General features: G+C 33.1%; 1 protein-coding gene across 1 annotated transcript; it reads left to right on the plus strand.

Moving 5' to 3' along the window:
* Positions 1–4,859: 4,859 nt before the first annotated feature.
* Positions 4,860–5,234, plus strand: LOC138904513 (uncharacterized). The gene has a single exon (XM_070193017.1). It carries the CDS (start codon positions 4,860–4,862, stop codon positions 5,232–5,234), a length of 375 nt encoding a protein of 124 aa, XP_070049118.1.
* Positions 5,235–12,704: the final 7,470 nt, after the last annotated feature.

Here is a 12,704-nt window from a genome sequence, read left to right on the forward strand (position 1 = left end):
CCAATAGCATTGTATAGAAATTAAAATTTCGTACATATCTTTTTTCTCCTTCAGTTTTTTCTTTTAATATTAAAAGTAGTTTCATGCATTTTTTTTGTAGAGCTTCAAATATTAAAGATGTCTTGATCCATTTTGTTATTTGCGTTTGCTCGTATTGAAATCAACTAGTCATGTAAAATACTGATTTTATTTTCATGTTATTCTTATATATTCTAGTTTTAATTAATTTTAAAACTATTTAATTTATTATAATTTTAAATGTTAATATAGTTTATTGGTGATATGATATTGAACCTTTTTTTAAAACCACCTAAAGTGTTGATTTAATGGGGTTTTCTATTTCAGGCAAAAAAGTACTCCCTCCGTTTCAATTTAGATGAGGTAATTTGAATTGACACAGAGTTTAAGAAAAGAAAAGAAGGTTTTTGAAACTTGTGGTCTTAAAAGCTTAAGGGGTAAAAGTTTTGTGGGGCCATGACATTTGTGTGATTATAAAAGCTTCTCATTATGAGTAAAATGGGTAAAATGAAGAATTTAAAGTTGAATTACTTTCAATTGTAGAATTGTGTCATTCTTTTTTTTTAACGGACTAATAAAGAAAGTGTGTCATCTAAATTGAAACAGAGGGAGTACGATTTAGATATTATGGCGGTTTAGATAAAATTTTACCCATTTCTATAATATTATTGGGTACTTTTTGGTAATTTTTCTTTTGAAACAAAAAATCATATAATAAGTCATCCTAATTAAAGGTCATTTTTAACACTTGAAAATATATGCCAATGACCCAACTCATTTTTGGCCGTTAATTTAGAACCGGGGGGGGGGGGGGTCATTTTCCCATTTAAAAGGTGAAAGGGTTTATTTTCAAATTTAAGAAATTAGGAGGTTAAAATGTGTAAGAGTTGCCTTGGAACAACTGTAAAATTATCTCCACGTGTGACCTATAGTTTATGAGTTTGAACTGTGAACAATTAATGCTTGCATTAAGGTAGACTGTCTATATCACACTATTTGGGATGTGACACTTCCCTGGATCCTGCGAGAATACGGGATGCTTTGTGCACCACACTACCTTTTTAAAGGTTAAAGTGAAATCTACTCGAAGTGTAAGCTTTTTATTTGGGATTTTGTCATAGTGTGGCAACGTACCCACTTAACTAGCAGAAAAGGCCCTAGTTATAAATATTGGCATCACGCAACCAATAAATATATATTGCAATAATAATGTGTATATTTAAATATATATCACAATTTTAATTTTCCTCTGTGTAATATTAAAATGTATATTAAAATTTTATTTTTATTCTTTTTTATCTAAAATATAAAATTATAAATATAGTTGTTTAAAATTTATTATTATCTCTGTATCAATATATGTCACAATAAAAAAATTACATTATTTGTATATCATAGTGTATAACATATCAAACAATGTGTATACCAAAATGTATATTAAAAGTTTATTTTTCTTCTTTGTGTATATCAATTTTTTTTCTTTGTATATCAAAATGTATATTAGAAATTTAATGTTTTCTTTATATATCTCAACGTATATCAAAAAAAAAAAACTTTGTGCGTTTTTTAAGCATCTTTGTACGTTCCAATGTATAACACATTGTTTTTGTGATATACACAAAAATATATGCTAGAGATACATTGATATACAAGATTAAAATCAAAACTATTTTTTTTAATTTTTTAAAAAAGGCAGAATGAACTAAATGGCACCTGTACTTATGCCACTTTGTCATAACGGTCCCCAAACTTAAAAGTTTGCCAATTAAACACTTACACTCATTCAAACCGTGAATAATAAACGCTTATGAAAGGAGGCTGCCAGTGTGTGTAATACAAACGCCTATATGTTGGACGCCACGTCAATAAAATTAGACCATGTAGGATCCAAGTCACTTATTATGGCCACATCGGAAAATAAAACAGGAAAGGATTATTTACCCCCCCCCCCCCAAAAAAAAAAAACTCAAATTTTTCCCTCATTTTACAATTACCCGCGTAGTTGGGGCTTAGAAAGTATCGAACAACAGTGAGTCTCTCCCCTCTTCTCCGTCATCGTTGCCGAGATTTTCATCATCGCAGTTAATATCAAAATTTGTGGGGGTAAGTTTCTTCACCTATTCTTCATATTTTGTCTTTATTGATCTTCATTTCTCTCAATATATGGGGCTTTTGCTCTGTTTAGGGTTTTTAGGGGAAGGCTGGGTTAGGTCATAATTGATATTTAATTTTTCTCAATATATAGAGCTTTTGCTGTATTTCGTTATATGTTGGAGTGAAAACCCTTTTTAATGTAGTGTCATGCATATTATTCCGTTTAGTTTTTTTTTTTTTTTGGTCAAAACAGAATTTCATCTTAGGTTTATGCATTTTTTTTGTGAAGTTTGTTGGGTCTCCTTCTTGTTAGTGATCCACCAGAGTATTTTTGAATATTATAGGGTATTGTGGGGACGAAAAAGAAATCTTGGAAGCTTTTTTACTTAAGAAATCTGTCCTTTTTGTTGGTTTGTTTATGGAGTTGTGTAAAGGTGTAACTTTTGATAACAAATAGTCATTGATAACACTGCTTTTTTTATTACTTTGCACGTATGAGAAGAAAATGGCTTCAAGCCTAATTAACCTACAAATCTACCACAGTGGTAATTTTGTATCGGACCCTGACCTAAGGTATGCAAATGGACTACCTTGTCCTCAATTAGCTACAGTTGATGTTGATGAGCTGCATATTATGTTGTTTCACAAGTTTGCTAGGGACTTAGGATTTTTAGAAGTTGATTTGTTTGGATGCAAAGTTAACAAAAGGGGTGGCTATTACGTTTTAAAAACAGATGTTGATGTGTTAAAGTTTCTTAATACATTGAAAGGTAGTGACTTTGTTGATGTTTGTATTGTCCATAAAATTAGTGATCATATTCTTGTTGAGGATATAACTGAACTAGACCCCACTATACAAACACATGGGCATGACATTGGGTTAAATGCTAGGGCTGATGTGTCACCTCCCAACAATGATATAAATAGGACTGAAAATGATAAAGATAAGGGTAAAGGGATAGATATAAATAGAGAGATAGAAGAATCAGATGAAGGTGAAGGTAATAACTTCTCATCCTATCACTTTCAAACATCATAATCTGATTTTGATGAGGACTTTGATGATTCTAAAGGGTCTGATTCACTGTTTGAGATAGATGAGAACATTAAAGAGTGTAGTGATTTGGAAGATGACTTAGCTGAAATTAGACAGTCTAAAATCAACAAAAAGAAGGATGCCCAAGTAAATATAGATGAGATACCATCTGGTCCAGTTGGTATAGATTCTGATTTTGAAGATATGCATAAGAACAAAAGGGGAAAATATGAAGGAAAACTAGGAGGGGATGACCAGTATTTTGATAGCTTAGATCCAGGTAGTGAGTATAGTGATGATAAAAGAGAACTTGTTGGCACTGATAAAGTAAGGGACGCACCATCTAGGAATCCAAGTAAGAAGGTCTACTTTGACACAAGTTGCAAAAAAATATTATTTGAACTATATATGATATTTGAGAATGTTGTACAGTTTAGGGGGGCATTGCATACCTATTTTATTCAAAAAGGTGTGAATCTTAAGTTGAAACCTAATGAGAGGGAAAAGGTTAGGGCAAACTGCACAAAGAAAGGTTGTCCGTGGCATATCCTTGACATCATAGAAGGTAGCACCAGAAATTTTAGGGTGATTACATACTACCCTGTCCATAAATGCTTTAAGAATACAAGGAACAAGATGTGTAACCACCATAGATTGCAAAGAACTTCAAAGACAGAATAATTAGTGAGCCTCAAATTAAGCTTCATCAAATTCAAGCCTTAATTAGGAAAGCATATGGTCTGTATGTGAGTAAAACTTCTTGCAGAAGAGCAAAAATGATAGCTATGAAGGAGAATATGGGTGATTACAAGAAAGAATTTGCTAGGCTTCATGATTATGCAGAAATGCTAAAGTCTACTAATCCTGGAACTACTATAGTGATAAGGACATCTAAAAATGCAGAACCTGGCAAGGAGGTGTTTATGGGCATTTATGTCTGTCTTGAAGCATTAAAAACTGGATGGTTAAAAGGGTGCAGAAACATAATTGGCTTTGATGGTGCATTCCTAAAGGGAACATGTAAAGGTGAACTGCTTTCCTGCATTTCCAAGGATGAAAATAATCAAATGCACCATGTGGCTTGGGCAATAGTTGAAAAGGAATCAAAGGATACATGGTCTTGGTTTATCAAATGTCTTAAGCATGATCTGAACTTGACAGAATCTGAAGGAAAAGGGCTGACAGTCATGTCTGATATGTAGGAGGTATGGTTTCTAATACTTTGTCTTTAAAGTGTAATTATTTTCATTTATGTTTAAGTTATAACAATATAATATTGTTGATTATAGGGTATTCATCTAGCCATAACTCAGTTATTGCCAAATGCTGAGATGAGGTGGTGTGCTAGATATATTTGGACTAATTGAAAGCAAACTTGGCCTCGTGAGGAAAGGAGAAAAAAATTCTGGCAGTATGCAAGAGCTACATTTGAAGTTTACTTTAGCAAGAAGTTGGATGAAATGGTCCAGCTAGGGGGAAATATCGTTCAAGACTTACTGAAATACAACAAGGAGACATGGTGTAGGGCATACTTCAAAGAACATAGTAAGTGTGATGTAGTGGAGAACAACATATGTGAGACATTCAATAGTTGGATATTGGTAGCTAAGCACAAATCTATCATTACTATGTTAGAGGAAATTAGAATCAAGTATATGGAGAGAATAGCATGAGAGAGTTTTCTGGAAAATGGGTAGGTGGTATATCACCCATGGCTATGGAAATACTTAGAGAGAATGCTCAAAGGGCAGCCAAATGTGAAGTCAAATTTAATGGTGAAACAGGGTATGAGATCCAGGATGGACCATATAAACATGTTGTTGACTTTAGGAGGTGTTCCTGTACTTGTAGATCATGGCAACTCAAAGGAATTCCACGTGCACATGCAATTACATCAATGCATTATAAGAACTATGAGGTTGAGCCATATGTTGACCATTGGTATAGGAAGGACACCTACCTTAAGGCATACAACATATTCATTCAACCTTTAACTAGTATGAATTTGTGGCCAAAAAGCACACTGCCAGCTATTGAGCCACCTGTTATAACTGCAATGCCAGGAAGGCAAAAGAAAAAAAGGTGAAAAGCTGCTGATGAACCAAAGAAGAAGTTTGGGAAGGGTACAATGATAGAGAGACAAATGAGATATTCTTTGTGCAAGACTCTTGGACATAACAAGAAAAGATGTCCATTAGCAGTAAGTATTAATGTTCTTCGTGGTCATTATCAGATGAATTCAATTACTAGTGTTTGTTTTGTTATGTGTATGCAGAGAAATCAAGGGGGAAGGGCTGGGACTAGTTCAGTTGGAGGTGAAACTGCTGAAAATGGTTCATCAACAGCATCAGGTGGAAGGGCTGGAACTAGTGGAAGTGCATCAGTAGCAGCATCAGTAGCTTCAAATATGGAAAATAGCACCTTCACTCAACCAATCACTGATCCAAACACACAACAATCAACTAATATTGCTGGAGGTCCAAAAGGGAAGACCAATGAGCCTAGAAGAGGTGGTGCAAATGCAGGGTCTAAGAGACTAAAGGCAGCAGGATATGGTGTGCTATTTGATTCAAGTGGCACTGTGATACAGAGGGTAAATATTTTCACTTAATTACACAATCAACATATATAGTTTACTAGATAATCCCTCACTCACAACCTTTTATCTTTGTACAGTCTAGAACTACTGACAGAGTAGTACATAATCCTTCTACACTCATAAGTTCCGCCCCTACCAACATTGAACATAGGTTCAAACCCCCAGGCTAATGTGGAAGGTCGAGCTGCAATTACACAAAGGCAGCTGCAAGAACAGAGTTACAGAAGGGCAAACTCTGTTACAACCACTCAACCCACAATAATGACACAATCCACACCAAGCAACCAAGCCACAACAGATATTAATTGAAGTGCTCAACTGATATTTTGAAGACTTAATCATGGATGTATTTGTTGACTGCCTGTGGTAGACAATATTTTGTAAAGCTACTTCATTATGTATGTTTTTGTTGACTGCCTATCGTAGGCAATATTTTGTAAAGCAATTTTCTTATTTTGGATGTTTTATTAACTGCCTATAACATGTCATGATATTAGTAGTTCTTGTACTTGCTGCCGTAATGGAACCTTTGTCAATATATTCCATGAACAAAATTTTACATCAACACAAAATATGTAGCTTAAACCCAGAAAATAAGAAAGTACACTATCAATCTTGAACACATAACATAAGAGATAACATTAGAACAACTACAACCGCAATTAAATAGCAGCAACTCTGAACATCGACCTTCCTTGTCTTCTCTGACAATGGCATCGATCACTCTTCTTAATAAGATCCGCAAGAAGAGTCTTGTAGTGTTCTTCCTCAATCGCAGGATCAACCCATCGGAAAAAGTCACAACTTTCACCAATCTCATATCTTCGGCAGCCTAGGAACCTTCTTCCAGGATTGGTGGATGTTCGTGATATTTTAAGATCTGCAGCAAGTCCACAATAACACAAAGATTCCTTCTTCATTGCTAAATGAGAAGACGCGACAGTAGTTTATTTCTTGCCGGAGAAGAAGAAAATAATCGACTTTCAAAAGAAAAGGAGATGGAAAAAATTTATGGGCAATGAAGAATCCCAGCAAAAAAATTTATTTTGATAGAAATCAGCTTCTATAATGTTCAACAATGGAGAATAAGGTAGAAAGAAGAAGATGGTTGTTAAATAGGCCACATTATTACCGTTAGGGCTTTTTAAACTGCCTTCACACCCCTTACAGGCGTGTGAATCATGCACTAAAGCCAAATATGATACATAGGATCAGTCACATAGGACAAGCGTTTATTATTCACGGTTTGAATGAGTGTAAGTGTTCAATTGGCAAACTTCAAAGTTTGGGGATCGGCATGACAAAGTGGCTCAAGTATAAGTGCCATTTAGGCCATTCTGCCAAAAAAAAAAAGAAGATATCAAACGGAATTCAACACAGTTGCACTACGGAATTCAACATAGCTGCACTCGCCACTCGGCAACCCAAAAATTAGGTTTAGCAAGGAGATATCTATATTTATCTATCTATATACTATATTAATAGCACGAACGCCCTTAGCGAAATGTCGTTCGACTTTTTTACCCTTTTAAAATAGATTTCACATTGGATAAAATTGTAATTATAATTTAATTATTTTTCTAATATTTAGAACTGTAAATTAATTATTCTTTTCCGTAAAATATCCTAATATTTAGGAATATGATATTGAGTTAGAGTTAGATTTTACTTAGATAATTTTTCTATATTTAGTGTAACTATTTTTCTTACATATAACTCTTCCATGTTTCCAAGTTTGTACACGTTAGGAATTGTAATGAATTGCAAAGTTTTTGTCTTCGTGCATGTTTTCAAATTCTAATTCTTTGTCCATTCCTTTTTTGGACCATGTGAGTAGCAAAAATTCTATTTTTTCATATGTAGATAAAGTGTTTAAGGTGACTTGTACATTTTTTATGCTTAGCATAAGCACTTTAAGATGGTGTTTGGCTAAGCTTATAAGTTGGTCAAACTGGCTTATAAGCATCTTTTAGTTTATCTACGCGTTTGATAAATATTCAAAGTACTTATAAACTAAGTGCTTATAAGCTAAAATCAGCCATAATTCATAAGTTGGTCACCTCCAACTTATGGCTTTTCAGCTTATAAGCACTTTTAGTTTGACCAACATTTTTACTAGTTTATCCTTAATAATATTTTCTAATTCACAAAATACTTTTCCCAAAATAAATTTCTTGACTTTCTCTTCATTCCATATTCGTTATTAATTCTTTTCTTTACAAAAAATTTTTTAATTTATAATCTTTTAAAAAAAATTCAATGGTATTTTAGTCATTTTAACAAAAGAATAGCTTATCAACAATTTTTAATCAAACACATCAATTATTTATTATCAGTTTCAGCACTTCTATCCAAACACATAAATACTTATTTTAAAAATCAGTTTAAGCATTTAAAAATACTTTTCAGCACTACAAGCTTATCATCTATATACGATCAGCTAATCCAAATGGGCTCTAATTAATAATGATAGATAACACGTACATCATCTTATATATTAAATATCATTGTCAATAATTATTTTATTTAAAATTCAAAAAATTAAGTGAAAGTTTTGTTATAATAGGAACTCTTAATATTTAGAATTCAAAATTGAATAATATTTTAATTCATATTAATTTTTTACTTGAATTGCATAAAATAACTATAACTCCTTAGTTTAATTCATGTTCAAATAAGAAAAATTGAAATTTTAATTTCAAATTCCTATTTTATCAAGATCTAATAGCAACTAGATAATGTATATGAACGAACAAAGTTACACCGGTTTTGACAATATTGTTTTGAATTAAGGAGTAATCAAAATATCAAGGTATATTTTCTTTTACTTCTAATGATAAATTCAAATAAAATTACAATATTGTCAATTCAAACGAGAGAAATGAGTTTGAATATAATGATAAACAAGTAAATGAAAAATGATAAAGTCCACAAAGAATAAGTAAGAACTATTTATTACTAAAATTGATAATATCAGTCTGTGCTCCTTTTATATTCAATGATATTTTAGGTTCTCAAACTTTGTGTCTTTTGCTTTGTAAATATATACGACTTTTAAATCTCTAGATGTTACTGACATTAGTGCTAAAAATATTTCAAAATTCATAATTATATTAGTTAATAACCAAAAATACAAAAGGGATATTGCATTTTTTAAAGAAAAAAACAACACTGCTTTTGAAACCTTGATTTGAAGAAATACTTGAGGAAAAAGTATGTGTTGTATATTAAGATGAAGCAAGGGAAAATATATAATTATATTCCGACAAATAACATTTGTATATGATTATATAACAATTAACGGTTGAAAAATATCCTTTTTGGAAGTTGGCTTTCAATTATTCTTCACTTTCATGCGCCTAAAGGAGAGAGTATATATCCACGCTCTTTAACACATCGACGTCCAGAGTGTATCAATTATCAAATAGCTAATTTCAGAGGGTAGCTAAAACTACAAATTGTTTAGGAATTTTTTTTAACATACGCTCCATATTTTTTGCTAAGTAGCAAGTCCTTTTAGAATCCATTAATAATAAATAACTTCATTACAATCTTAACCTTCTACTTCTATAAAAATATATATAAATGGTTATGTGCCTGGATAGAAAAAGAAAGCTCACTCCAAAACAAAAAAGAGTTAATATAAAATATAGCGATTGAATAATACCTTTTGCGATAATAATTTAATATTTTGTTAGATTTAATTCTATAACTCAAACACAAATTTTAATATAATATTAATGTAACTTTATAATTTTATATTCATTGAGTTAAGGTACACGCGCAACGCGCGTATCCTAAAACTAGTATAAATCAAATCAACAAAAGTGGTCTTTTCGAGCTCTTTTTTTTTCCTTCAATTTTTTGGTTTTCTCACAACGCGAGGGCTTGTGAAAAAACTCATTCGAAACCTTCAGTAATTGGGAAAATTTTGAAAAAGATAAAGAAAATGGAACGTGGTCTCTTGAATATAACGACTCAATCGGTCATTTTGACTGTTAGAATCTCGTTCCCCTAAATAAGACTCCCCTTATGTGCTTTTACTAATTTATGACTTGTGGAGATGGTTGGTTTCTGGATTTGAAAGTGTTCGGGTTGAAATCAGAGCACTTGGTTCCTTAGTTGGCTTTAAAAAGGATGAGTTTGACTTCGGATAACATTTTTAGAAAAGGACCTCAGAATCGAGATTTGATGATTCCAATAGGTTTGTATGATAATTTTGGACTTGGGTGTATGTTCAGATCGGGTTTTAGATGACCCGGGAACGTTTCAGCGCCTATTGTAGAAGCTGGTATTTTGGAAGAATTTCATAAATTTGGGTTGAAGTGTATTTTAATGTTATCAATGTCCGTTTGGGATTTCGAGCCTGGAAATAGCTTAGTGTGATGATTCTGGTCTTAGGAGCGCATCCGAATGTTAATTTGGAGGTCCGTAGGTCATTTCTGAGTCATTCGGCGAAAGTTAGAAATTTGAAGTTTTTAAGAAGTTTGACGGGGAGTGGACTTTTTGATATCGAGTTCGGATTCCAATTTCGGAAGTTGGAGTAGGTTCGTATGGTGATTTAAGATTTGCACGCAAAATTTGGTGTCAAACCGAGTAGTTTAAGTATGTTTCAGCGCGTTCGGAGTAAGTTTGAAGAATTTGAAAATTTTAAGTTGAATCAATTTGGTTTGAGGTATGATTTGTGGTTTTAATATTGTCTGATGTGATTTGAGGCCTCGAGCAAGTTTGTGTTAGGTTATGGGAGTGGTTGGTGTGATTAAACGGGGGCCTCGGGTGTGTTTCGGGTTGGTTTCAGATCGAATTTGGATAAAAAGTTGTTGTTGGTTTGCTGGTTCTGGTTTTGTTCTTCGCGAACGCGAAGGGAGTCCCGCGTTCGCGAAGAAGGAAAATGGTGGCTTCTATCTTATGCTATGCGAACGCAAAGAAGGGCTCGTGAATGCGGAGGAGTGCTTGATGAACCTACGCAAACGCGGTGGGCCAGTCACGAACGCATAGAAGGAAATAGAGGAGTTGGGCCTGAGGTCGTTGGCCTTCGCGAACGCGAAGAACAATTTTGGGGCAGGGCATTTGGCCTTCGCGAACGCGAGACATTGGTCGCGAACGCGAAGAAGGGGCGACAATGCTGGGCAGTGAGTTGTTTTAAACGGGATTTTGGCCATTTTAACTTCATTTCCGTCATGGGAGCCGATCTTGGAGCGATTTTGGAGCTCTATCTTCATCATCTATGTCAAGGTAAGTGATTACCACCTATTGCAAGTTTAATACTTAGATTATATATGGATTTAGACATGAAAATTTGTAGAGATTTGGGATTTTGAAGAAAAACCTAGAAATTAGTATTTTTGTATTTTAACAACGAAAATGGTTATGGAATTAGATAGAAATTGTATATTTGAGTTCTTGAGATTATGAGTAACGTTTTCCTCCAAAAATTTCCAGAATCCGGGCACGTAGGCCCGGGGTAAATTTTAGAAATTTACCATTTTGGATAGGGTAATTTATTTAATAGTCTAATTTCGAATTTTTGAATATGTATTAATTATTTTTTTATAACATTTGGATAGTTTCGGATTTTTCGGCACCAAATTGAGATTTTTCGCGATATTTGTGATCGGGAAGTGGGCTTTGAGACAAGGTAAGTCTCTTGTCTAACCTTGTAAGAGGGAATTTACCACATAGGTAATTTAAATTAATAACTGTTGCTAATTGTATGGGCTACGTATGCACGAGGTGACGAGAGTCCGTGCGTAGATACTAATATTGCTATAGTCCGGGTAGTTTAGGACTCAAATCATGAATTACTTATGATAATTGTATCCTTATTTAATTAAAGTAATAGAATTATATTGCAAATTGTTAGAGGAAATGGTAAAAGATTGAAATCTCACATACTTGAAATTTTGTTCAGAATATTTAACTGTTGTAGAAATTTATACATTCTCCTGCGTTAAATCTCAAAAATGTATATATATATATATATATATATATATATATATATATATATATATATATATATATTCTCATTCTGGAGCTTCATAAGAAAATGTCTTCATTTCTTGTGGAACGGGCCGAACGCCTCGGTAGTATAGATGCATCTATGGATCGCGTCGCACGTCCCTCGGCAGTGTACACGACACTTTGGATCGAGCCGAATGACCTCGGCAGACATCGTACCTAATAATAATAATTACACGATATCTTGATATTTTATTGCAGCTTGTGAAGCAAATTGATAAATGGAAAATTATTAAAATTTAATGAATTAATTATTTCTGCATATATATATATATATATATATATATATATATATATATATATATATATATATATTCTCATTCTGGAGGTTCATAAGAAAATGTCTTCATTTCTTGTGGAACGGGCCGAACGCCTCGGCAGTATAGATGCATCTATATATATATATATATATATATATATATATATATATATATATATATATATATATATATATATGTATATTATCATTCTGGAGGTTCATAAGAAAATGTCTTCATTTCTTGTGGAACGGGCCGAACGCCTCGGCAGTATAGATGCATCTATGGATCGCGTCGCACATCCCTCGGCAGTGTACACGACACTTTGGATCGAGCCGAATGACCTCGGCAGACATCGTACCTAATAATAATAATTACACGATACCTTGATATTTTATTGCAGCTTGTGAAGCAAATTGATAAATGGAAAATTATTGAAATTTAATGAATTAATTATTTCTGCTGGTTAAGGAACATTATAATCATTTCTATAAATCATGTTGATTTAAATATTTCCATTTTTAATATTATTGACCCTTAGTGAGTGTCAAAGTCGACCTCTCGTCACTACTTCTTCGAGGTTAGGCTTGATATTTAATGGGTACACGTTGTTTACGTACTCATGCTACACTTGCTGCATATTTTTGTGCAGGTACATATATGTCTAGCGGCCTTGTGGGCG

Source organism: Nicotiana tomentosiformis, chromosome 2 (genome assembly GCF_000390325.3).
Source record: "Nicotiana tomentosiformis chromosome 2, ASM39032v3, whole genome shotgun sequence".
In the NCBI taxonomy this organism is placed as follows: Eukaryota; Viridiplantae; Streptophyta; class Magnoliopsida; order Solanales; family Solanaceae; genus Nicotiana; species Nicotiana tomentosiformis.

Excerpts from the sequence above, each read along its gene's own strand:
- LOC138904513 (XM_070193017.1), top strand. The coding sequence starts at position 4,860 with ATGGCTATGGAAATACTTAGAGAGAATGCTCAAAGGGCAGCCAAATGT.